This window comes from Emiliania huxleyi (assembly GCF_000372725.1).
Source record: "Emiliania huxleyi CCMP1516 unplaced genomic scaffold EMIHUscaffold_242, whole genome shotgun sequence".
NCBI classification, from domain to species: domain Eukaryota; phylum Haptophyta; order Isochrysidales; family Noelaerhabdaceae; genus Emiliania; species Emiliania huxleyi.
In genome coordinates, this window is record NW_005200233.1 from 104,096 (window position 1) to 125,265 (window position 21,170).

Genomic DNA, 21,170 nt, shown 5'->3' on the forward strand with positions numbered 1-21,170 from the left:
GCGTCAAACGAGCGACGTGCGGCCTGTCAGAGCTCTATCTCGGGTCGCAGCTGCCTCTGCGCGTCCTGTGGATGTACCTTTGTCGCGCGCCGGAGATGACTCGACGCCGCTGAGATCGGAGATCAAGCTCTGACAGGCCGCACGTCGCTCCTTTGACGCCGACGTGACTCACCCGTGCAGATCACATCAGGACACGGTCTCGACACGCTCGGTACGACGCCTGCGACCCGTCTTGGGTCAGGTGGCACGACGCTCATCGCGCCTACCAGCGCTGCCGTGCAGGCTGCCACGACGAGGTCGAGCACGCTTCTATACGCTCGCCCAGCCTTCCTTTCCATCCCATTAGGCAGCCTGGGAACGGTGGCGGTCAGAGGCAAAGCCTGCGAGGGGTGGTGGAACCACATGTCACGGCTACTGCCGGCTCGACCCCACGATAGCCTCCGGAGGCTGACTTTGAGGCACAATCATCGGACGACGTCGGCGAGTTGAGTCGCGCTCGCGGTAGCCAGATGACCTCTCATACTAGTATCGTCGGCCATGGCCGCAGGAAGCGCGGGGGATTCCGCTGGGAGCAACACGGGGCTCCGTTGGACGCGTTTTCAAGATTAGCGTGTGGTCAGAGTGAACTGGAACTAGCCCCTCCACTTCTCCACAGTGTACTTATGTCTTACTAGCTGAGGGGCTCGCTAAACGCTCGCCGAGCTCCATGCTGTGCAACACCACCTCCTCACTAATCGTCAGGGGCGCGGAGAGCGCAGTGCACTGCGGTGAGGCTGCGCCGCGGGGGCTCGCCCCCTGCACCGCGCTCAGAGCGGCGTAGGGGAGAGGGCGGTCGGTGGCGGCGGCGGCGAGGCGCGAGGCGGTGGCGGCGGTGGTGCGGGCGGCGGGATGACAGGGGAGGCGGCGGGATTGACAGGGGAGGCGGCGGCCACGAGCGGAGCGGCGCGAGAAGGGGGGGGGGCGGCGGCGAGGCGCCGGTGAGCGAGGCGCCCGCGCCATCAGAGGGACGCGCCGCTGCGAGATGGAGGGCGGCGGTGACGGAGGCGAGGCGCGAGGCGGCGGCGGCGGCGGCGGCGGCGCGGCGGCGGCGGCGGCGGCGGCGAGAACGGCGGCACCGAGTCTCGGTGAGCGGCGGCGGGAGGAGGAGCAGCGGCGGCGCTCGCTCGCTGTTGACGGGAGCGCTTTTGAGCCTGGGAGCCCATGCCACTGCGACCGGCGTGCCCGGGAACGGAGATCGCGCGCGCGCCGCCACTCACGACGCGCGCGCGATCTTCGCGGAGTCGGGTCCCCAGAGGGAAGCGGTCTTCTCGGCCGACGTCCAGCGGCGCGCAAGGAAGCAGGCGCAGCGGAGGCGGCCTAGCACCGGCTCGGCGCCGGGCGGTTGCGCTGCCCGCGAGCCGCGTCCTGAGCCTCGGCAGCGCGCTGCGCGGCGCGGCGCTCGCGCTGCTGCGGTGCCGAGAGCGGCATGATGGATCGCCAGCTGAAGCTCGAGACTCCTCGGGTCCGCGAGTTCTGGGGGTCACGGGGATAAACGGCGGACGACGCGAGGCCCTTATATCTTTAGAAAGGGTTTGGATGCTGGGTTGACGGAAATCGAGGGACGCGACCCACCTCGCCACAGACGGTCCCGCGCCTCGCCACAAAGACAGTGGCACGCACCGCGGCGTGGTGCGTGCCACTGTCTTTGTCCGGAGTGAAAAGTCCAACGCGCTCGTCGGTGACGGTGTCCCTCAACCTGCGCCGCGCTCGGACACGTACGACATATCGAGGAGGATGAGGACGGTTGTGCCGAGATAGAGTCGGTTCACCTCCTTCAGCATCCCCTTGAAGGCGACCGTGTCCTCCGCGCGGCGTGTGCCCTTGGGCAGGTCCTGTGGCACATGCAGGCCGAGTCGATCCAGACGCGCTAACATCATCTGGCCGTCGGGCGAGTTGAGGGGAAGCCCTTGAGCGCCTTGGGCAGGGCGCCCCGCCGTATTTGGCCAGATTTGGGCTGCGGTACCCAGTATGAGGAATGAGCACGTCGTCTCGCCCTCCCTCACTGGTGTTCACTGGGGGGGGCGGGGGGGCGGGCGGGCGGGGGGGGGTCTTGAGAGTTGTGAATGCGGCCGCTTCTCTCAAAGTCGCATGCAGGCGGCAGCCCGACGCGGCGCTTCAGCCAGCCCTCACGGCCCGGGCATGCACCCGCACACCCTCCTCTCGCGCATGCCGATGCGCTCAGTCGATGCGGTCGTGGTGCTGCAGCTCTGCAGCGCTGCGACCGCACCGGTCTCCCGCGTCGCCGCCTTCGGTCCTGTCGCAGGCTCCCACCAGCTCCGCCGCCCGCCGACGCGGTGGTACGCGCGCTCTCCGGAGCCCGTCCGAGGGGCGGAGGCTCGAGCGTTCGTCCCAGGCCTGTTCTTTCCTCCCCGTGAGCCGTCTCTGTCGCGAGACCGCCGAGTGTGTGCCCTCGTGAGTCCGTCGGATTCCGACCAGCGCTCTACGCTCGTCGGTGACGCTGACGGTGTCCCCCGATTTCGCCGCACTCGGCGAACCTCGACAGCGCCTTCGGTGGCATGCAGCTCTTTGCGACTGAAGCCTGGAGAGCAGCTCCTCTGCTGCTCACACGCTCTGCACAGATGGCACACGCACAGCCTACTGTGCGGCTGCCACAGCTGTCACAGCGATGGGCTCGCCCTCACTGGCCCTCCGTCACTTGTGCTGCGGCTTGTGTGAGCGACACTGCTCGGCGACTGCCGGCACACACTTGAGCCATGGGTATGAGGTAAAACCACGCTACCAGCGCTTGGTCACATCGGCCCCGAGGAGCGAGGTCAGATCCTTCTACTCTGTTGATGACAACACTTGTCTACTCGCTGGAGCCGAGCAGGAGGGCCCGGCGCACAACCCCTTGGTCAACTCACCCTCCACATCCCGTAAATTCTACCTCTTCCTATGCTGCCCCCCCCCCCCCCCGCGCAAGGCGCGAGACACATGCGGCGCACCCACTGTCAGTGCGAGATGAGGGCGAAGAAGACGTGCTCCGTGTCGAGCCGCTTGCGCAGCTCCTCGTCGCCAAGTCCCTTGGTCATCGTCGCGACGCCCTTCCCCACAAAGGCGCCACTCGCGCCTATTCACAGCTCTGCGCCGTTCACACTCTTGCTTCACAGTTGCAGCACGGCTATCTCTCGCGCCGCCGCTCGTCGCCTACATCTCGGCTAGCTCTCGGCTATCTCTCGGCTAGCTCTCGGCTATCTCTCGGCTATCTCCCCGCTGTTTCTCGGCTATCTCTCGGCTATCTCTCGGCGATCTCGCGCGCCGCCGCTCGTCGACGAGCCGCCGGCGCGCACGCCTGGAGCGACACCGGTGGAGCCGACGCCCGAGCCAAAGCCAGGGTAGCAGACCTTGAAGATCTCGCGCACGGTCATGTGGATCGGCGCCGAGAACGAGCGCGAGTCGGGGGAGTGGCGTGTTATGAACTCGGCCACCGCCTTGTAGGTGGCGGCGTTGGTCGTCCTGTCGCCATCGCGCCGCACCTGCAGCTGCACCAGCTCGGCGACGGCCCCGTACTTCAAGCGGTACGGCAGCACGCCGCCCGTCGGCGTGAAGCTGCCCCCCACCACGCTCCCGATATCGGCCAGGTACGGGTTGTGGCCGGCCTGGTGCAGCTTGAGCCGCTGCCACGCGCCGTGCAGCGCTCGGCGGACGCGGAGGACGTAGGCCCACACCTCCTCGCCGCCGCGCTCCATCGTGCCGTATTGCAGCGACGGCGGCAGCGTGCGGTCGAGCGCGAGCCACAGGCTGCGGTGCCGTGCACTCGCCGCGTGCGCCTTGCTGCTGCTCGCAAATGCGCAGAGGTCGGGACCGCCGAGCAGCTCGAGGACGAGGAGCAACTCGTCGAGGCCGAGCCGCAGCAGAGGCGGCGGAGGGCGCGAACGGAGGGCCGCCGCGATTGCGCGGCACCGCTCCGCGCACTCCCGTGGCGGCCTGCCAACGGCGCGCGAGATGCGGTCCCAGCGCTCTCGCACAGGGACGCCCGACGCTCTCGTATCGCGGAGCGCGCTCTCCAGCCGTCGCTGCTGCTCGCGCGTCCAGATTTCGCTTGTTGACGGCATGTAGTATGGCGGACTTGGGGCGGGATTTTCTTATTTTTTGTCCGCGCCAGAGATATGGCACGCGCTTCTTTCACAACTGGCACGCGCTTCTTTCGTAAGGGAACCCGGACGGTGCGCACAATTTAACTCTCAAGTGTTGTCCCACAGCTTCAGCAGCCGCAGGCTCTCCGCCTCAGCGGGCACCTTCGACGGTGAGATCGCTCGTGTCCCTGCCCGCCTTCCTGCGGGCGTAGAAGAGCGCAGCCTGCTCGGCGGTGGCGAAGTAGCCGAGGAAGTTATGCTTGCCGGCCGTCGCGTTCAGCTGGTACTTCTTGCTGCCTTGCCGCTTCGGGATGAAGGTCACGCCTTTGTAGCCGCTGTTGCTGCGGCTGCTCCTAGCCAGGGTCAGGCCCTCCCTCGCTGCCTGCCGGACTGCCTCGGCGCCAGCGGGAGAGGAAGGCGCGGGCAGTGGCGGCGGCGGTGGCGGCGGCGCGGTGGGATCACTTGTGTCCCTGCCCGCCTCTCTGCGGGCGTAGAAGAGCGCCGCCTGCTCGGCGGTGGCGAACCAGCCGATCGACATGTAGTTGCCCGTAGTTAGCGCCCGCCCGCCCCGCCTCCGTCGCTTCGTAAAAGAAAATAACGAAATAAAAACAAGCAAAAGAGAAAGCGAAGCCAAAAACGATTGCGTAAACGGCGTCACAAAGCCCGCCGGTTTTGATCGACAATCGTGAGATTGACCGCCGTCGACCAGAGAATCGACGGCAGCATGCAGACGATGTGCCAGCTTGCACGGCGCTCGCGCCGCGCCGGCTGGCTCATCGACCGCGCTCTCTGGCGCCGTCCGGGCCACGCACGGCGCCGCGCGTGCCGCGCGCCACTCGCCTCGGCAGGCAGTACAGCGCCAAAGCCGCCTCGCAAACACCGCGCACAGCACCAGCATGCTGCCCACCAGGCAGCAGAGTGCTGCACCGGCGTGCAGCGGATGCTGCGGTGCTGCGGCGCCGCCTCCCCGCCCTGTCCACGGAGCAGGCGAGCGGCGGCACGGCCTTCCACCAGCTGCAGGAGGTGCGCACTTCCCAAAGGAAGCACCAGATGCACCTTCAGCACACGCAGCTTTGCGCAGCGCAGCGCACGGGCTACGCCACGCAAAGCCGACCCTCAGTCTGCCCAAGAGGCTGTCTGAGGAAGGCCTGGCAGCGCGTACTCGCCTCCTCCGCGGCCATGCCCTCCGCACGGGCGAGCGAGCATCGCGAGAGTGGGGCGACACAACCAGCGTCGGAATCACGCGCGCCCCCGTGAGGGGAATTTTCACGTGGAATAACACTCAACCCAAGCGAGGCTCGAGATCGGCCGCTACGACCGCCACCAGGGCGTGGTCTACCCGGGTTGCGCCAGCTCCACGAGCGCGGTCACCTTCGTCAACTCGATCCTTCTTCCGCCTGACGCTCCGCGCGCCTCGCGTCCTCGTCCAGGGAGACATCCTCGGCTTTGGCGGCAGCACCCTCTCGGCTCCCGGGGTGGGGACTATCTCCTACTCGGTCGACCTCTCTTCGTAGGTCTTGACGCCGAAATTCACACAAGACTGTGAACACACCCACAGGACGCCCCAAGTACAAGACAATACGAAGGGAGTGTACTCAGGCAGTCAGGGACGGATGAGTCATCGTCGCAGTCAGCCAGGAGGGGGCTGGCGCCTTCCTGAATGCGATCCCCATGCGGGATGATATGAAGATGGACACGTGGGCGATGCGCATTACAGTTCAGCGCCGCCTCGGCCTCCCGCTCGATGTTGCCTGCCAGGCGGTGGAGGCGGGCAAGAAGGCGCCAAACGGCAAGCCGCACGAAGAACTCGGCGATGCCGCAATGATGCAGGTGGGATGGTGGGTGGACCCTGTCCTTCTTCGATCTCCCACCCCTCGTTGTTTGCGTGTCCGTTTTATTGATTGATCTTCTAGGTAGAGGTGTTCGTTGGAGCACCTGGAGCACTCTTGCACCGTTGCAGTCGATAGCCTCACACCCAGGGCCAGGGAGCTAAGAAGCGCACCCAGCTCCTGAGCCGCCTGATCTGAGACAGCCTGACAGCAATGAGCAAACCCCGGACGACACTCGACAGCGCCGGCCGTACGCAGTACTTCGGAATTATACTTATACCTCCTCCCACCAAGAGAACGGCTTTACCTTTACTTTGATATCTTTATCTTCAAGAGATTGATGACTGTTTATCGCACCGCCTCCTCCAAGGAGAGCCAGTGCGCCACTAACGGTAGAGAGGGCCTCGCTCCCCGGCACCTCCGCCCGACGAGACCCCCGCCCCCCGCCCCCCCCACGCCGCGCCACCAACCTCCTCCCACGCCTCTCCCTCTCCGCCGGCCGCGGCCTCCTAGAGCTCCGTCCTCCGCCGCACCGTGCACCGCCCAACCCCCACACCCCGCCGCCTTCACGACGTGATGTTGAGCGTGGCGTAGCGGCCGCTGCTCGCAGACGCCGTCTTGCCGCCGCGGCCGGTGGGGGCGGCGGCGCTGCCCGACGGCCTCCCCGCGGGCGCGTGCGGCTGTTTGAAGAGCTGCGGCTGCGAGGCGGGCGGAGGCATCGCCACCGCGCGGTTGGGCTCCATCACGGCGGCCTGAAGCGGACGCGCCAGCGAACCGCCGCCGTGCCGCGGCGGCGCGGCGGCGGCGGCAACCCCGCCGCCCTTGCGGGCGGGAAGGTGGGGCGGGTGGCGCCGGCTCGGCTCGGCCGCCGCACGCGGCGCCGCCGCAACACGCTGCCGCTTGGGCTGGTCGTACGACCCCTGCGCCCGCCTCTGGTGCCACGCTCCGTCCTCGCCTTCGTCCGAGTACTCGGAGATGTCCTCGAGCGGCGACGCCGGCCGAAAAGGCTGCGGCGCGGCGTCGGACGCCTCGCTAAGGCCCCTCATCCACGGGTGCTCCTGTTCACGGCCGGGAGGTGTGAAGAGACGCCGATAAACGCCAGCACCTCTGAGGCCCGACGGCTCCTTGGCGGCGGCGACGGTGATGCGGCGCTGCGGGTCCAGCTCCAGCATCGCGCCGACGAGCTGCCTGCGAGATATGGGGAGATATGGGGAGATCTGAGGAGATGTGACGAGAGAATCTCGCGCCGACGAGCTGCCTGCGTGCTGAATACACCGGCGTCAGGACGGTCTCGTGCACGTCAGGACGGTATCGTGCAAGAGTCGAGATATGGGGAGATATGGGGAGATCTGAGGAGATATGGTCTCGTGCAATAGTCTTTCAGAGCACCGCGTGGATACGAGGGGGGGCGAACACAGCGGAGGGCCGCGGAGTACAGTTGAGTCCGTGTCCTCTCGAGCGCTGGTTGGGAGACACGAATACGTACTCCACTGCTGCTGCTAGGAGGAGCTGACCTCGCGGCGGGGGAAATGCCCGGCCATGGCGCGTGCGCAAAATGGAGTGACGGCCGGATGCCTCGCCGGATCTGGTCGAAGATGGTATCGGAGCAGCCTGCGGTCTCGTTGAAGGGGGGGGAGCCGCAGAGCAGGATGTACCTACGCTCGAGATCGCATCTCGGGTGTGATCTCGGGTGATCTCGTTCAAGGGGGCCGCAAAGCAGGAGAGGACAGGATCACGCCCAAGGACCAGAGGTCGCACGCGGAGTCGTAGCCTGTTCACAGCTGCAGGTGTGAGCAGACGCCGTTCACAGCCGCCTCCTCCAGAGGTCGCACGCAGGCTCGTCGCCTCGCTTTGACTCGCGGCAGCCGAGCACTTCCGGCGCAAAGTACTGCGGCGTCCCGCAAAAGGTCGACGCGACGCGGTCCTACGGGGCGCGCGTCACGGACGTGTCGTGGACGTGTCCAGGCAGAAACCCGCGGCAGCTGCGAGGCGACAGGTGTGTCCTGGCCGACCAGCTTGGCGAGCCCAAAGTCGGCTATCTTGCAGACGGGGACAGCGCCGCCCTCGGGCGCAGCCTGCAGCAGGACGGGGCGCGGGCTGGAGGGACGGCCGAGCGGCAAGCCGAGGGGGTAGCCGAGGGCATCTCTCCCCAGATCTCGCCAGATCTCGCCAGCCCGCCTGCAGCAGGATTTCTCCGGCTTGAGGTCGCGGTGCATATCTCCCCAGATCTCCCCAGATCTCGCCAGACCGCCTGCAGCAGGATGTTCTCCGGCTTGAGGTCGCGGTGGACGATTGACTTGGAGTGGAGGTAGCCGACCTGCGGGAACGATCACACCGCCCTCGGGGTGCGAAGGCGGCCGAACGCAGCGGAGTACGTGTCCTCTCGAGCGCTAGTTGGGAGACAAGAACCGTCGTCCGCTTCTAGGACAGCCGACGGCATCGAGCAGCTGCGCCATGACGGCGCGCGCGCCCACCTCCTTGAAGGCGCCGTGCTCAATCAGGTGGTCGAAGAGCTCGCCTGCGGAGATACGGGGAGATATGGGGAGATACGGGGAGATATGGGGAGATACGGGGAGATATGGGGAGATATGGGGAGATATGGGGAGATACGGGGAGATGTGGGGAGATACGGGGAGATACGGGGAGATATGGGGAGATCGGGTGGTCAAGGAGCTCGTTTGGCGAGATGTGGGGAGATGCGGGGAGACGTGGGGAGATGTGGGGAGATCAGGTGATCAAAGAGCTCACCGCCCTCGACGAGCTCCACCAGCAGACAGAGCTCGGTCTCCGTCTCAAAGACCTACTCTCGTTGTCGTGAAGTATGACTCCGCTCCACCAGCAGGCAGAGCTCGGTCTCCGTCGCGAAGACGTCGTAGAAGCGGATGATGTGCGCGTGGTGCAGCGACTTGAGGATCCTCGCCTGAGATGTGGGGAGATATGGGGAGATATGGGGAGATATAGGGAGATATGGGGAGACTTGAGGATCCTCGCCTGGAGCAGCGGGCAAGGAGCGGCTCCCTCACAGCGCGCAGCTGCTCCTCGGCCATCCCACTCCTCAGAGAGGATCGGGTGCAATCTCGCGTAATCTCGCGTACTCTCGCTCCTCAGAGAGCGTCAGCCGGGTGAGCTCGCATCTCCCCACATCTCCCCGCATCTCCCCACATCTCCCCACACCTCGGAGAGCGTCAGCCGGGTGAGCTCGCATCTCCCCACATCTCCCCGCATCTCCCCACATCTCCCCACACCTCGGAGAGCGTCAGCCGGGTGAGCTCGCATCTCCCCACATCTCCCCACATCTCCCCGCATCTCCCCGCATCTCCCCACACCTCGGAGAGCGTCAGCCGGGTGAGCTCGCATCTCCCCACATCTCCCCACATCTCCCCGCATCTCCCCACACCTCGGAGAGCGTCAGCCGGGTGAGCTCGTCCGGAGGCAGGCCTCTCGCGCGGCTGGCGGCGAGCAGCTTGCGCTTCTCGATCGCCTGAGATATGGGGAGATATGGGGAGATATGCGGAGATATGGGGAGATCTGGGGAGATATGGGGAGGTATGGGGAGATCTGGCGACCACCGCCTTGGCAGCTGACTCACCGCTGATTCACAGCGGTCCACGCGCGGGGCAGCAGCCTTCCCGGAAGTGTCCCGGAAGTGTCTCGGAAGTGTCTCGGACGCGTCTCGGGTGTGGCAGTCTAGCTCCTGCTGACGGAGCCATCTCCTCGGTGTCTCGGGCGTGTCTCTGACACTGTCTAGGGCGTGTCTCGGGCGTGTCTCTGACAGTGTCTCTGACAGTGTCTCTGACAGTGTCTCTGACAGTGTCTCTGACAGTGTCTCTGACAGTGGCCCGCCTTCATCGCATACTTGTCGCCGGTCCGCCGGTGCACCACCTTGCGCCGGGTGGCAAAGGAAAAGTCAAGGAAAGGTCTAGGAACGGTCTAGGAAAGGTCTGGTGGACCCCTTGTGAACGGTGGCGAAGGAGATATGGGGAGATATGGGGAGATATGGGGAGATCGCGGTGGACCACCTTGTGCACGGTGGCGAAGGAGCCGCGGCCGAGCTCCTGCGGCGAGATGGGGGGAGATTGGGGGAGATAGGGGGAGATACGGCTCCTGCGGCGAGAAGACAGCAGAGTCGGGGCTGCGAGCACATACGGCTGCGAGCACGGCGGAGTGCGGCGAGCTGAGCGCACTAGGTGATGCGCGGAGCACGCCCTGCCGCACCCCTCCCTCTGGTGATGGGGAGAGAGGTGGGTGGGTGTTGGGGGTGGGTGGGTGGGTGGGTGGGTGGGTGGGGGGTGGGGTGGGGTGGGGCGGGTGGGGTGGGTGGGTGGGGGGGTGGGGAGGGGGGTATGCAGGCAGCGGTTTCCCAGCTACGCCCCGCGCCGCCACCGCCTCAAAGTCCGCCCGCGACGGCCCGCCCCCTCCCCCAGCGTCGACAAAGCTCGTGTTGCGGAGCAGCTTGGAGGAGGCCGGCGGCGGCGGCGGCGGCGGCGAGGCGCGCGCCGCTTCCCTGCAGGGCACGGCGGCGGCGCGCGGCGGCGGCGGCGGCTGTCTGGCCGTGGGGGGGCGCAAGTCTTGGTAGAGGTAGTGGTAGTGCGTCGGCTTGCCGCCGCCGCCGCCCGCCGCCTCGTGTGCCTGCGGGAGGGAGAAGCGTGGGGAGTTGGGGGAAGAGCGGGGAGGGAGGGGCGGCGAGGGAGGGGCGGCGAGGAGGGAGAGGGAGGGGAGGGGACGAGGAGGGAGAGGGAGGGGAGGAGAGGGAGGCGGCGGTGAGGGAGCGGCAGCGGGTCTCCCAAGCGTCTCCCAAGCGTCTCCCAAGCGTCTCGGCAGCGTCTCGGCAGCGTCTCGGAAGCGTCTCGGAAGGGTCTCGGAAGCGTCTCGGAAGAAGCGTCTCGGCAGCGTCTCGGCAGCGTCTTGGCAGCGTCTTGGCAGCGTCGCGCCTTTGCGCTCGGGTTGAGCAGCGCGATCTCGTCGCCGGAGGAGAGGATGTGGAGCTTAGACTTGCCGACCGCCTTGCCGTTGACGTACGTCCCGTTCGAGGAGCAGTCGAGCAGCTGCACCGCACCCTCCGGCGTGCGAAAGATCTTGCAGTGCGAGGAGCTGCGGCGGGGAGCGGCGAGGGTCGGCGGGGCGAGGCGTCGGAGTGCAGGGCGTCGGCGGGGCGCGGGACACTCGCAGACGGGGGCGCCGCCGCGCGGGCGGAGTCGCGGGAGTGATGCAGCGATGCAGCAGGCTGCGACGCGCGCACACACCTCACGCGGGCGTCGTCGATCTGGATCTGCGCGTGCGCGTTGGTGGTGCGACCCATGACGCACTGACGCTGCTTTAGCTCGTGGATCCCAGGCTCGGGCGCCAGGCAGATCAGCCGGCCCCAGGTGGCTTCGGGCGCCGCCTCGTCGCCGCCACTCTGGGCTGGTGGCGTCGTCTCTGGGCCGGTGTCGGGCTGCTGCGTGAGCTCCTGCGTCTCCCCCCCATCTCCGTACTCCCCCAGCACCACTTCCATCACCATGCTCGCTCTGTCCGCAGCGCTCGCGGAGAGGCGAGGCAGCGAAATGTTCGTTGAAGAGAGGCGCGCAGGCGAAAAAAATACAAGGACGGACGGTCAACATTCCTGTTCATACGCTGCCTCACTCCCCTCAAGATTTCCCCGCGACGTCCGTTGTCCATTAGTTGCGGTGTGTTGCTTTAGTCACTAGCCGGTGCGGCGCTGTTTGATTTTCATGGTCTCTTTTTCTGTGAGAGGGGCTTGTATGTTTTGGGTGCTGGTTGTGTCCAAAAAAAAACTGTTCAGTTTTCAAAAAGGGAGCTACCTGCTCCGGCGACACTAGGGACTCGGGCCTGATCCCGCACAAAACATCTCCACACTCTCTCCTCTCCTATGACACGACTCTCCGACCTTGGGCTAGTTTCCCATGTTTCACCACAGGCGCCAACTGCTTCGCCGCGCGCTGCTTACAGCGTCAAGTGCGGCCCTTAGCTGAGTAGAACTCGAAGTGGGCGTCGAGGGGGCCTATAGTAGAGTGTGAGCCCGCGCGCGCTGCAAAGCTCGAGTGTGGGCGATGGCGCGAGCTGGGCCATGTACTAATTGCGTGTGACTGTTTCTGCCGTCTTTGAGGGGGCGTGGGCGTAGGAGTGGTGCTCTGCTACCCTTGCAGCCGAGCGCCTTCTCTCAGCTCCATTGCCTCTAGGGGGTTGTGGCCGTAGATTTGGCCCCCTAGCCCCCCTCTCCGAGAGCAGGCCTGTCCAGTCTGGGTGGGGCGGCGTTTCTTATAGCGCCGTCGTGGCGTGGATTGTTCCTGCCGATGTTGGGGTGTTGCCGAGGCGGCGTGTCGGGGTGTCGCCGTACGCGGAGGGTAGGCGAGCGATGGTGGGGTTCCGGGGCTTTGTCGAGGGTGGTAGTCGCCTCTGGTCTCGAGGTGTGAATGGAGCTGTGTCAGCTCTGACTAGATCTCGCGTGATATCGCATATCGGCCGTGTTGGCGGTTTCAGCGTGCTTTAGGCGAGGGATTTGGTTGGTGAGGGCGCGGGTGGGGCGCGTCCGAGGGCTTGCGGGCGCGGCCTCCTCTCCCAGAAGGTCATCAAGGAGTTCATCGGGCAGCGGATCATGGTGCGTGCTGCCCCCCAAGCAGGCTCCAGAGGATTTCGTTCGGTCACCTCCACCCTTGGTGCAGAGGCGCGACCGATCGGAGAGAGACTCCGCCCGGACACCGCCCGAGCACAGACCCCCTACCCGTCGGATCGCACAGGCCCCCCTCGGAGCAGCCCACACACAATCACGCATCGGCAGATTGAGTGCCTGAGTCAGGCAGACAGCACAGACAAGGAGAGGAGAGAGAGGAGAGCAGCCGAAGCTGGGAGAGAGAGAGAGAGAGATTTGTTTTGTTTTAAGCTGGGTGACGACGAACACGCACGAGCGACACACACGAGACACAAACACGCTCACAAGACACGTGGTTACAACCACGCGCCCCTCAGGAGCTAAGGTAGAGTGGAGCGTCCCAGACGCCTTGGTCCTCCCACGGGTGATGTATGTATGTAGAAAGATGAACAACAGTCAGGCTCGGACTGCTCTGGACACCAACGCGGTATGGTTGGACGCGGGACAGATGATGACGACACGCACGAGCGACACAGAGACACAAACAAGCTCACAAGACACACAGCCAGCTGGCTGCCACACACCCTGAGTTGGCGTACACATAACTCAAGGCCGCGCCCCCCCCCTGATGTCGCCTCCCCCAGCCAAGTTGCCGAAGGAACAAACAAGGGCACACCAACACAACAGACGACAGGGGCGAGCGCGTGAGGCTAGAGCAGGCTTGCTCGTCCTCTAGCAATCTCGCCGCCGACCGCGAGGCCGGACTAGACCTGGGTGGGTCGTGTGAGGTGGCTCTGGTCACTCTCCTCAGAGGCTAGCCGCCAGCCGCTAGCCCTATCTCGCACTCACTGGCGGTGACAATTCTATGGGTGAGCGTATTCGAGTAGAGGCGCGTGAGCCGATTCTAAATCGCATGCCGGGCGAAACCATCAGGCAAACCCTGATTGATTGATTGATGGGAAGGCGAAACACAGTCCGACCAACGACTGGGACACCAACGCGGTATGGGTGGACGCTAGACAGGCGATGACGGTCACACAGGAGCGACACACAGAACCACAAGACAAGACACTCAGCCAAACTGACTGCCACACATCCTGAGCGAACTTCCCTAGTCACCCGCGGCCGGACTCCATCCGACACGCGTCGCTGGGCGCTCAGAGCCGCGTCCCCTGCTCGCCACCCCGACGCCCAAGTGCGCCCGAGCGAACGACAGGCGGCACGCGAAGACTGGTTGCAATCCCGCCGACCGCGAGGCCGCGGGATGATGCGTGCGTGGTCTTGTAGTGGGTCTCGGAAGCTCTCCTCTCGGGCTAGGAGCCAGCCCCTCTCCCTTGCCCCCGGAACACTGTGTCCGAGTCGAGGCGTGTGCTTGCTGGTCGACGGCCGCGCGCGGTTGGCATTGTGACGACGGTTGCGCGCGGCCGCGGCGCGCCCGCCATGGTTCGGCGCGGCGCGCCTACCAGCGGCAGTTGTCGAGGCACGGGAACGCTTACCCGGGGTCATCCTCTGAGCCTGGTCGTCGGCGCCGCGATGCCACGGCGGCGCATTCGACGTCGTCGGCGCGCTGCCCCGCGTTGAGCCCCGCCGCTCGTAGCGACGGCCCTAGGGATCCCTACCATACCATGCAAGTCTTGAACCCAGACAATGGTGAACCCAACTTGCCAAAACCTCCAACGATGGGTGAACCGTGCGCAGTCTCCCTCGCACGGCAGCGCAGCTTCCTGGCGCGCTGCGACTCACGCAGCTTTGGCTGCGAGCGCAACGGATCTACGTCCACTGTCTGGGTCTCTGGCGGCTGCCGCGGCGACTTTCTATGCGACGGCGTGCTGGTCTCGTGCGGCTTCGTCACACGAACGAGCCCCGAGCAGCGCTGCGGCTGCTCCGCGCCGCCGTTTCCACGTCGGGCCGAGGTGGCCGAGACGAGGCGGGGCACGCTGAGACGAGGCCGCCTTCGCAGCAAGCTGCTGCCTCCGTCCGCCGCAGCGGCTCGGATGCGGGCTCGGGCGGACCGGCGGTCGGAGCTACTCGCGGGCGGCGCGGCGAAGCGGTCTGCGTGGGGAGGCGAGTCGGCGGCGGGAGAGCTGGTCGGCAGTCGGCCGAGCGTGCTGGTGTTTCGCCACCTGGAGAAGACGGGAGGGACGACGCTGCGGCTCGCCTTCGAGGCGCACGAGAAGGTGCAGCCGGCCTTCGGGTTCTACGGCTACACGGGCCGCGCAGACATCAAGTGCCTGCCCAGCTGGCGCCGCGAAGGGTGCACCGCCAAGCGAGGCCTGTCGGGCGGCTGGTGGCGAAGCAAGCTATAGCCGAGATTTGCCCGCGATGTGGCCGCGATGGAGCCGAGATGTGGCCTAATACGGCCAAGACCCGGCCTTCACTCGGCCACAGGCGAGCCGTGGCGCGTGGTCGCGGACCTGCGCTCGTGGCCTCCGCCTCCCTTCGGAGGCGCGCTCACACACGCGCACTGGGCCGTGCACCTTTAATGCCGTGGCGCTCCTGTCCTTTAACACGTGGAGTTGCGAGGGCTGCCTGGCCCTCGCTAACCACCGCTGGGGGGGGGGGGGGGGGGGAAGTCTACCTCACCTCACCTTAGGCGCGTTCGTCGAGTTCCACATCGGGCCGCACTTGAAGGCTTGGCAGCAGACAATCGACTTGATCGAAGCGGACGCGCGCTTCCGCGCCTCCGTCTTGCTGGCCCTCACCTTGCGGGAGCCGGTCGCACTCTACGCGAGCTGGTGGCTCTACTACGGCCCCGGAATCTGCCACGACTTTCGCGCCCCCAACCCGGGCAAGTACACCCGCGAGTGCGCCTCGGCGGCGGAGTTTGCGACGCGGAACCCAAACCTGCAGACGTGGCTGTTGGCCAAGGGGGTGCTTCCTGGCTCAAACAAGACCGACCTCGAAAAGGCAGAGGAGCTTCTGCGGAGGGTGGACGTGGTGGGCGTGACCGAGGCCCTCCCCGCCTTCATGCGCGAGCTCTGCGGCAGGATGCGCCTCGGCTGCCCGCGTGGTCCAAATAAAAAAAGTGGGGCCATGCCGCCGCACTGCGTCGATCCGGGCCACACGCACAAGTCAGCGTGGTTCCGCCCCGAGTTTGCGGCGAAGCGGAACCGCAGCGGCTTCAGCGACGGCAAGACGTGGACGGCGGAGGGCGACACGGCTTTCCGCGCTGCCGTCCGCGACGCCGCGCCGCACGACGCAATGCTGTACGCGAGGTACCGTGAACGGTGGCTCGGCCCTTCGGCGGCGGCGGCGGCACCCGCCCCCGCGACGTGCAGCGGACGTGAGCTGCGCCAGCACACACACCAGTGGGTGGCGGTGACGGCGGCGAGGCCGGCGCTCAAGGAGTGCGCGGTCGTCGGTGTGGACAAGGGCCGTGCTTGTCGCTGGGCGCTCTGCCGGCGGGTGGATCGGAATGCTTCTTGCCCGGCCGCCACGTGCGCTAACAGGGGCGCGGGGTGCAGGGGTGGCGGGTGAGCTAGCCTGGGACCAATGAGTGCGTGTGATCTCGAGTGATCAAGGAAGCACGAGGGCTTCGCCGACGAGATCGCGCGGCGGCCACTAGCACCACCGCACATAAAATCTGCCCACACAACACAGATTCTATCATGAAAAAAAACTACGTGTACGCTGAAGTGTCGCGCGCCTGTCGGAGAGAGGCAGAGACCGACTAGAGTAGACCTGTGTCGGAGACCGACTCGTGCCGATGTGGGCAGTTTAAACAGGATATCCTGCCGCATGCGCATCGGTACACGGTAAAGACTAAAGTAGTCGGTTCCGACAAGCACCGGAGAGGGCAGTCCGGTCAGCGCGATGTTACACACAGACGACAGAGCTATCTTGAAAGAACACCTATTCCGCTGTTGTTCGGTCTCTGTATACAACTTTGCAGAGCGCTCCACGCTGACCGCCGAGGGAGGGCGGGCTGTGGTCGAGGGCCAAGCTGCAGGGGGGGGGGGGGGGGGGCTATGCGCCGAGCGCCTTCTTGATCTGCTCGAGGAAGGTGAAGGTGAGGACGTAGTGGGGGCCGACGCGCAGGTAGTGCGACGAGAAGCCGCGGTACAGCCCGAGAGGCCCCTCGCTGCACAGGAGCTGCTTGGCGCAGTCGACCGCGCCGGCGTAGAGCGTGCCCTGCCCGTCCGGGCCGATGGGCTGGTTGTACAGCCGGTTGCGCACCACGTCGAGCGGCTGGTTGCAGCAGACGCCGGCGAAGGCGCCTAGTACCATACCTCCAGAGTATCGAACCCGTGCGGGTTCAGGTCCGTGGGTAGTGTGGTAGAAGGTGCCGGCGAGCGAGGCGAGCATGTGCAGCGGCGGCGCGTCGGGGAGCCTATTAATTAGCAGTAGCCTATTAGTGATCAGCTATTAATTATGGAGGCGCGACCGCGAGCCTACCATAATAATGGCACAGCATCGGGGCGGGGGGTGCGGCAACGTGCCGTGCAGTCGTGGCATCGCGAGAGTACGAGCGAGTACGAGCGAGTACGAGGGGTGCGCGGATGCAGTGAATACAGCGGAATGCGGCCGAACACAGCCGAGTGCGTAACCTCTCGAGCGCTGCTTGGACTACAAGAATGGCGTGTTCCGCTTCTAGGGCCCGCTGCTCCTGCTCACGAGATACGGGGAGATACGGGGGGAGATATGGGGAGATACTCCGCTTCTAGGCCTGCGCGCCAACCGCGCGCCGCGACCGCCTCCTTGAGGGCGGTGTAGGTGGTGAGGTGAGGCCCCGTCACCATCGCCGACCTATGAATGAATGAATCAATCGCTTCACTCGTAGATGGTGCGGCGCCGCCATTGTCTCTCATCATTAATTACACACTCATTGGTTCATCGCGGACCTGGAAGGTGGGGCGGCAGTTCAGGCACACCGTGGGGAGCACCGCGTGAAGACACTACTGAGGCAGGGAATGCGTGCCCCCCCCCCCCCCCCCCCCGAGTGCTAGCTGGAGCAGGCGCGAGGCTGTCTCCCGCTCTGGGGGTCGCAGCGCGCGCCGGTCCCGTGCCAAGTGGTGTGCGAGAGAGTCTGCTCTTCAACTCTACGCGGGCGCGAGACCGGCACATCGACACGGCCGTCCCGCGCCACATGCCCACCAGCCTACGTGCTGAGTACACACCAGCGTGAGGGCGGGAGTACGGTCCCGCGCCGTGTGTTCAGAGCTCTGCGTGAGCGAGTAGGAGGGGTACGAACACGGTGAGATCGGCCGAACACGGTCGAGTGCAGATGAAGACGTGTCCCCTCGAGCGCCAGTCGGAATACAAGAATGCGTCTCCCCGCGTCTTCTCCACGCGTCTAGGTCGACGAGCCCCTCTGCGGCGTGGAGCTGTCGGAAGCCGTCCAGCACCGCGCCGCCGCCCGCCGCCTGCTCGCGCGTCGCGACAAGCTCACTGGCACTAGACTCGTGCTGTTCGGTGCAAGTGGGTCCTTGTGGGGGTGAGTGACGCTGACTGACTGACTGGCTGAACACTTGTACTTGTTGCCCGCCCCGCCTGCTGGCGCGTCTCACACGCTGACTAGCACCACGACTGTTGCGCAGGCAAAGCTCGCTTGCGCGCGAGCCCCACCCCCCTGCCGCCTTACCACGAGTGGTTATTACTGGTCTGCCCGCTCCGCCCGCTGGCGCGTCTTGAAGAGCTCAATCGGGCTCCTTCTAGGAACCTTCTAGGAACCTTCTAGGAACCTTCTAGGAACCTTCCCCTAGGCATGCTCCGCCTGCTGGCGCGTCTTGACGAGCTCGATCGGGTTGCATACCAAGGCGGCGATCGCCCCGGACGACATGCCGGCGGCCATCCGCTTGTACAGCGGCGCGGGCCCCTGCGCTGCGTCGTGCAGCTGGTCGAGGATCGGCGTGAAGCAGCCGATGCGGAAAAAGGACTTTGACGCCTCGCGCAGGACCGAGATCTGCAGCCCCGCCTGCAAGCCTGCCAGCCCGTGCGACTGCCAGACGTGGCGCAGCGTCGCCACCAGCGACGCTGGCTGCTTGTCCAGCTGCTGGCGCACCTTTCCCACCTCGACTGGGTTTGTGAAGATGGCGGCGAGCGCGGGCGCGAGCGACGACGCCATGAAGCCTCGAGCGTAGCTTTGCTGCGCGCCTTGACGTGGCAGCACTTCTTGTTTGCTCTCCTCGGTGTCGTGCTCGTCATGCGGCCCGAAGCTCACGCGTCGTCGAGGAGGCATCGCCATGAGCTGGCGGTCCGACAAACGGACGCCGAAGAGGGGAACTGGAAAAAAGAATTTAAAAAAACAGCTCTCTCTCACAGCACACAGGCTCGACACAGGTGCGAACTGGCGCGTGCTAGTACTATCACCGGCACACCACCGGAGCCGCCTAAGCGACTCCGTTAAGAACGGCAATGCACTCCGCAACATGCACAATGCCGCTGTCCCCGCACGCTAGCTCGTTCACCGTCTGCCACGCCACGGCGGTGTGGAGAACGACAGACAAGCGCTGCATCTGCAGCCCGTGCCAGTTCTTGGTGGTCCATGTGACCTCATCGAGGTGCTGAGCGTGCGAAAGTTTGTTACTCAGCTGGTCCGCCGCCTGCCGAAGAATTCTGCGGACGCCGTCCCCGAAGCACGGCAATGCCTCACAAACATGGGAGAAAGGGTCGAAAAGCAAAGGGATGCCTCCTCGCTCCTGAGTCCTGTCCTAGCCACTACCACGATGGCTTCGTTCGTTACCAACGCAACGAATTAACATCCTATTCACGAGAGAAGGCAGCGGCTCGCGCCGGCCGTTGCAAAGATCAACACTTGGAGCACTTGGAGTGCGGTTATCTGCCTCACATCCAGGGCCGGGGAGCTAAGAGCGCACCGGCGGGCCGGATGCTCGGGAGTAGAAAGATTTTTACAACAAAACTCCCTCGCACGACACTGGGCACGGGACTGGCGCGCACTGGCACTAACACAGGCAGAGAGATAGGAAGGCGAATCACAGTCCGATTGATTGATTGATGGGAAGGCGAAACACAGTCCGACAGGTGAGGAGAAAGAAAAAAGAAAAACAAAATTATCTCGTCGGAAAACCAGCGGAAGTCCTCCCCATCGAGGAGCTGTCGGCGTCGCTCCTAGTCCGATCGCGATATGGTGCGCGGCTCACGTTCCCAACGTGCGCTCCACACCCAAAGCGGTGGAGCGGTGCTTTCCACACTCTCCACACCCAAGGCATTCCTTCTCTGTTGCGGGGCGGAGTGGGGCGCAACTGCGGCGGCGCAAATTTGGCATGCGAAGCAACCACCCCGCTCCCTTGGCCACGCAACTGCGCCCATCCACCGCCGCAGGTGACATCTGACACCGCTAAGCTGCTGGTGCTCTCTCTGGTCGTGCCATGCGAGGCGATCGCCACCCCGCGCCGTCTGACTGCGCGAGCCGCTACCTCTCCCATTTCGGCGGGCTCGTCTCACACCTGCACCATCCGGGAGGACAACTCGCTCGCAGAGTGCTGGGGTTGGAACAACCACGGCCAGACCACCGTCTCGCCAAACGTGCAGTACACGCAGATCTCGGCGGGTGAGATGCACACCTGCGGCATCCGCGCAGACAACTCTTGCGCTGAGTGCTGGGGTTGGAATAAGTACGGACAACTCGGCCGGTGCGCGGACAACTCGACCGCAGAGTGCTGGGGTAACGACCAAGTCACCGTCTCGCCAAACGCCGCGTACACGCATATCTCGGCGGGCGGGTCTCACACCTGCGGCATCCGGAAGGACAACTCACTCGCAGAGTGCTGGGGTTGGAACGGGTTCGGCCAGAGCACCGTCTCGCCAGACGTGCCGTACACGCATATCTCGGCGGGCTCCTTTCATACCTGCGGCATTCGGGCGGATAACTCGCTCGCAGAGTGCTGGGGTTCCAACTACAGCAACGAGAGCACTATCGCGCCCGATGTGCCGTACATGCACATCTCGACGGGCTTGGCTCACACCTGCGCTATCCGGGAGGACAACTTGCTCGCAGAGTGTTGGGGCTCGAGCAACTACGGCCAGACCACCGTCTCGCCAAACGTGCCCTACACGCAGATCGCGGCGGGCGAACGGCACACCTGCGCCATCCGGGCGGACAACTCGCTCGCAGAGTGCTGGGGGGCAGGGGCACCTGGTTCCAGCGGCGGTCCCAACCTCGGCCAAAGCACCGTCTCGCCAAACGTGCCGTATGCGCACATTTCGGCGGGCGGGTACCACACCTGCAGCATCCGGGAGGACAACTCGCTCGCAGAGTGCTGGGGTTGGAATGGGAACGGCGGCCAGAGCACGGTCTTATCCCCACCGCCTCTGCCGCCGCCGTCGCCACCTCCTTCTCCCCCCTTTCCGCCACCGCCACCGCCACCGCCGGGTACTGAAGAGAACGACTCCTTGACGTTGGTTGTGATTCTCGCCGCCGTGTTGCTTGTGCTCATTATTCTCGCGGCGGCGCTGCTGGCCTCGTCCGCCGCGGCGCTGCCGCTCTGCAAGAAGACTACCGAGGCTCCGAAGCCGCATTCAGCAGCCACGATGCGGGTGGCCTAGGCATCGTGCCCCACGCTGGGTCCCAATGAATGTCCAGAAGAGGTCCGAAGAGATGTCCAGAAGAGGTCCAGAAGATGAGATGTCTAGGTAGCAGAGAGCGCCTTTGGCTTGAGTGTGCTGTTAATAGGGTTT

General features: G+C 65.3%; 3 protein-coding genes across 3 annotated transcripts; all 3 read right to left on the minus strand.

Annotated features, from left to right (window-relative positions):
* Positions 1-856: 856 nt before the first annotated feature.
* On the minus strand, positions 857-1,335 carry EMIHUDRAFT_367033 (hypothetical protein; the record flags this gene model as incomplete). Its single annotated transcript, XM_005778591.1, is given in 2 exon segments — positions 857-1,150; positions 1,163-1,335. Coding segments are annotated over 2 exon segments (186 nt in total), but the record flags the coding sequence as incomplete, so codon positions are not given.
* A 5,641-nt stretch (positions 1,336-6,976) lies between these two features.
* On the minus strand, positions 6,977-11,444 carry EMIHUDRAFT_236921 (hypothetical protein; the record flags this gene model as incomplete). The annotated part of the gene is made up of 11 exons (XM_005778592.1): positions 6,977-7,002; positions 7,050-7,132; positions 7,459-7,599; positions 7,777-7,868; positions 7,957-8,019; positions 8,193-8,261; positions 8,380-8,462; positions 8,693-8,744; positions 8,781-8,864; positions 10,945-11,035; positions 11,188-11,444. 11 exons carry the CDS (start codon positions 11,442-11,444, stop codon positions 6,977-6,979), a joined length of 1,041 nt encoding a protein of 346 aa, XP_005778649.1.
* Positions 11,445-16,345: 4,901 nt separating this feature from the next.
* On the minus strand, positions 16,346-18,732 carry EMIHUDRAFT_443451 (mitochondrial substrate carrier family protein). Its single transcript, XM_005778593.1, has 7 exons — positions 18,247-18,732; positions 17,841-17,896; positions 17,590-17,631; positions 17,208-17,279; positions 16,820-16,863; positions 16,548-16,750; positions 16,346-16,490 (listed from the first exon to the last, which is right to left on the minus strand). The coding sequence occupies exons 1-7, from the start codon at positions 18,715-18,717 to the stop codon at positions 16,386-16,388; spliced, it is 993 nt and encodes a 330-aa protein (XP_005778650.1). The 5' UTR covers positions 18,718-18,732; the 3' UTR covers positions 16,346-16,385.
* Between the last annotated feature and the right edge of the window lie 2,438 nt (positions 18,733-21,170).

Coding starts and splice junctions, on each gene's coding strand:
- EMIHUDRAFT_443451 (XM_005778593.1), bottom strand. CDS start 18,717: ATGGCGATGCCTCCTCGACGACGCGTGAGCTTCGGGCCGCATGACGAG. Junction 17,280..17,589: donor ACGGCCGTGTCGATGTGCCG/GTCTCGCGCCCG, acceptor ATTCATTCATAG/GTCGGCGATGGTGACGGGGC. Junction 16,491..16,547: donor GCGTCGGCCCCCACTACGTC/CTCACCTTCACC, acceptor TAGCCCCCCCCC/CCCCCCCCCTGCAGCTTGGC.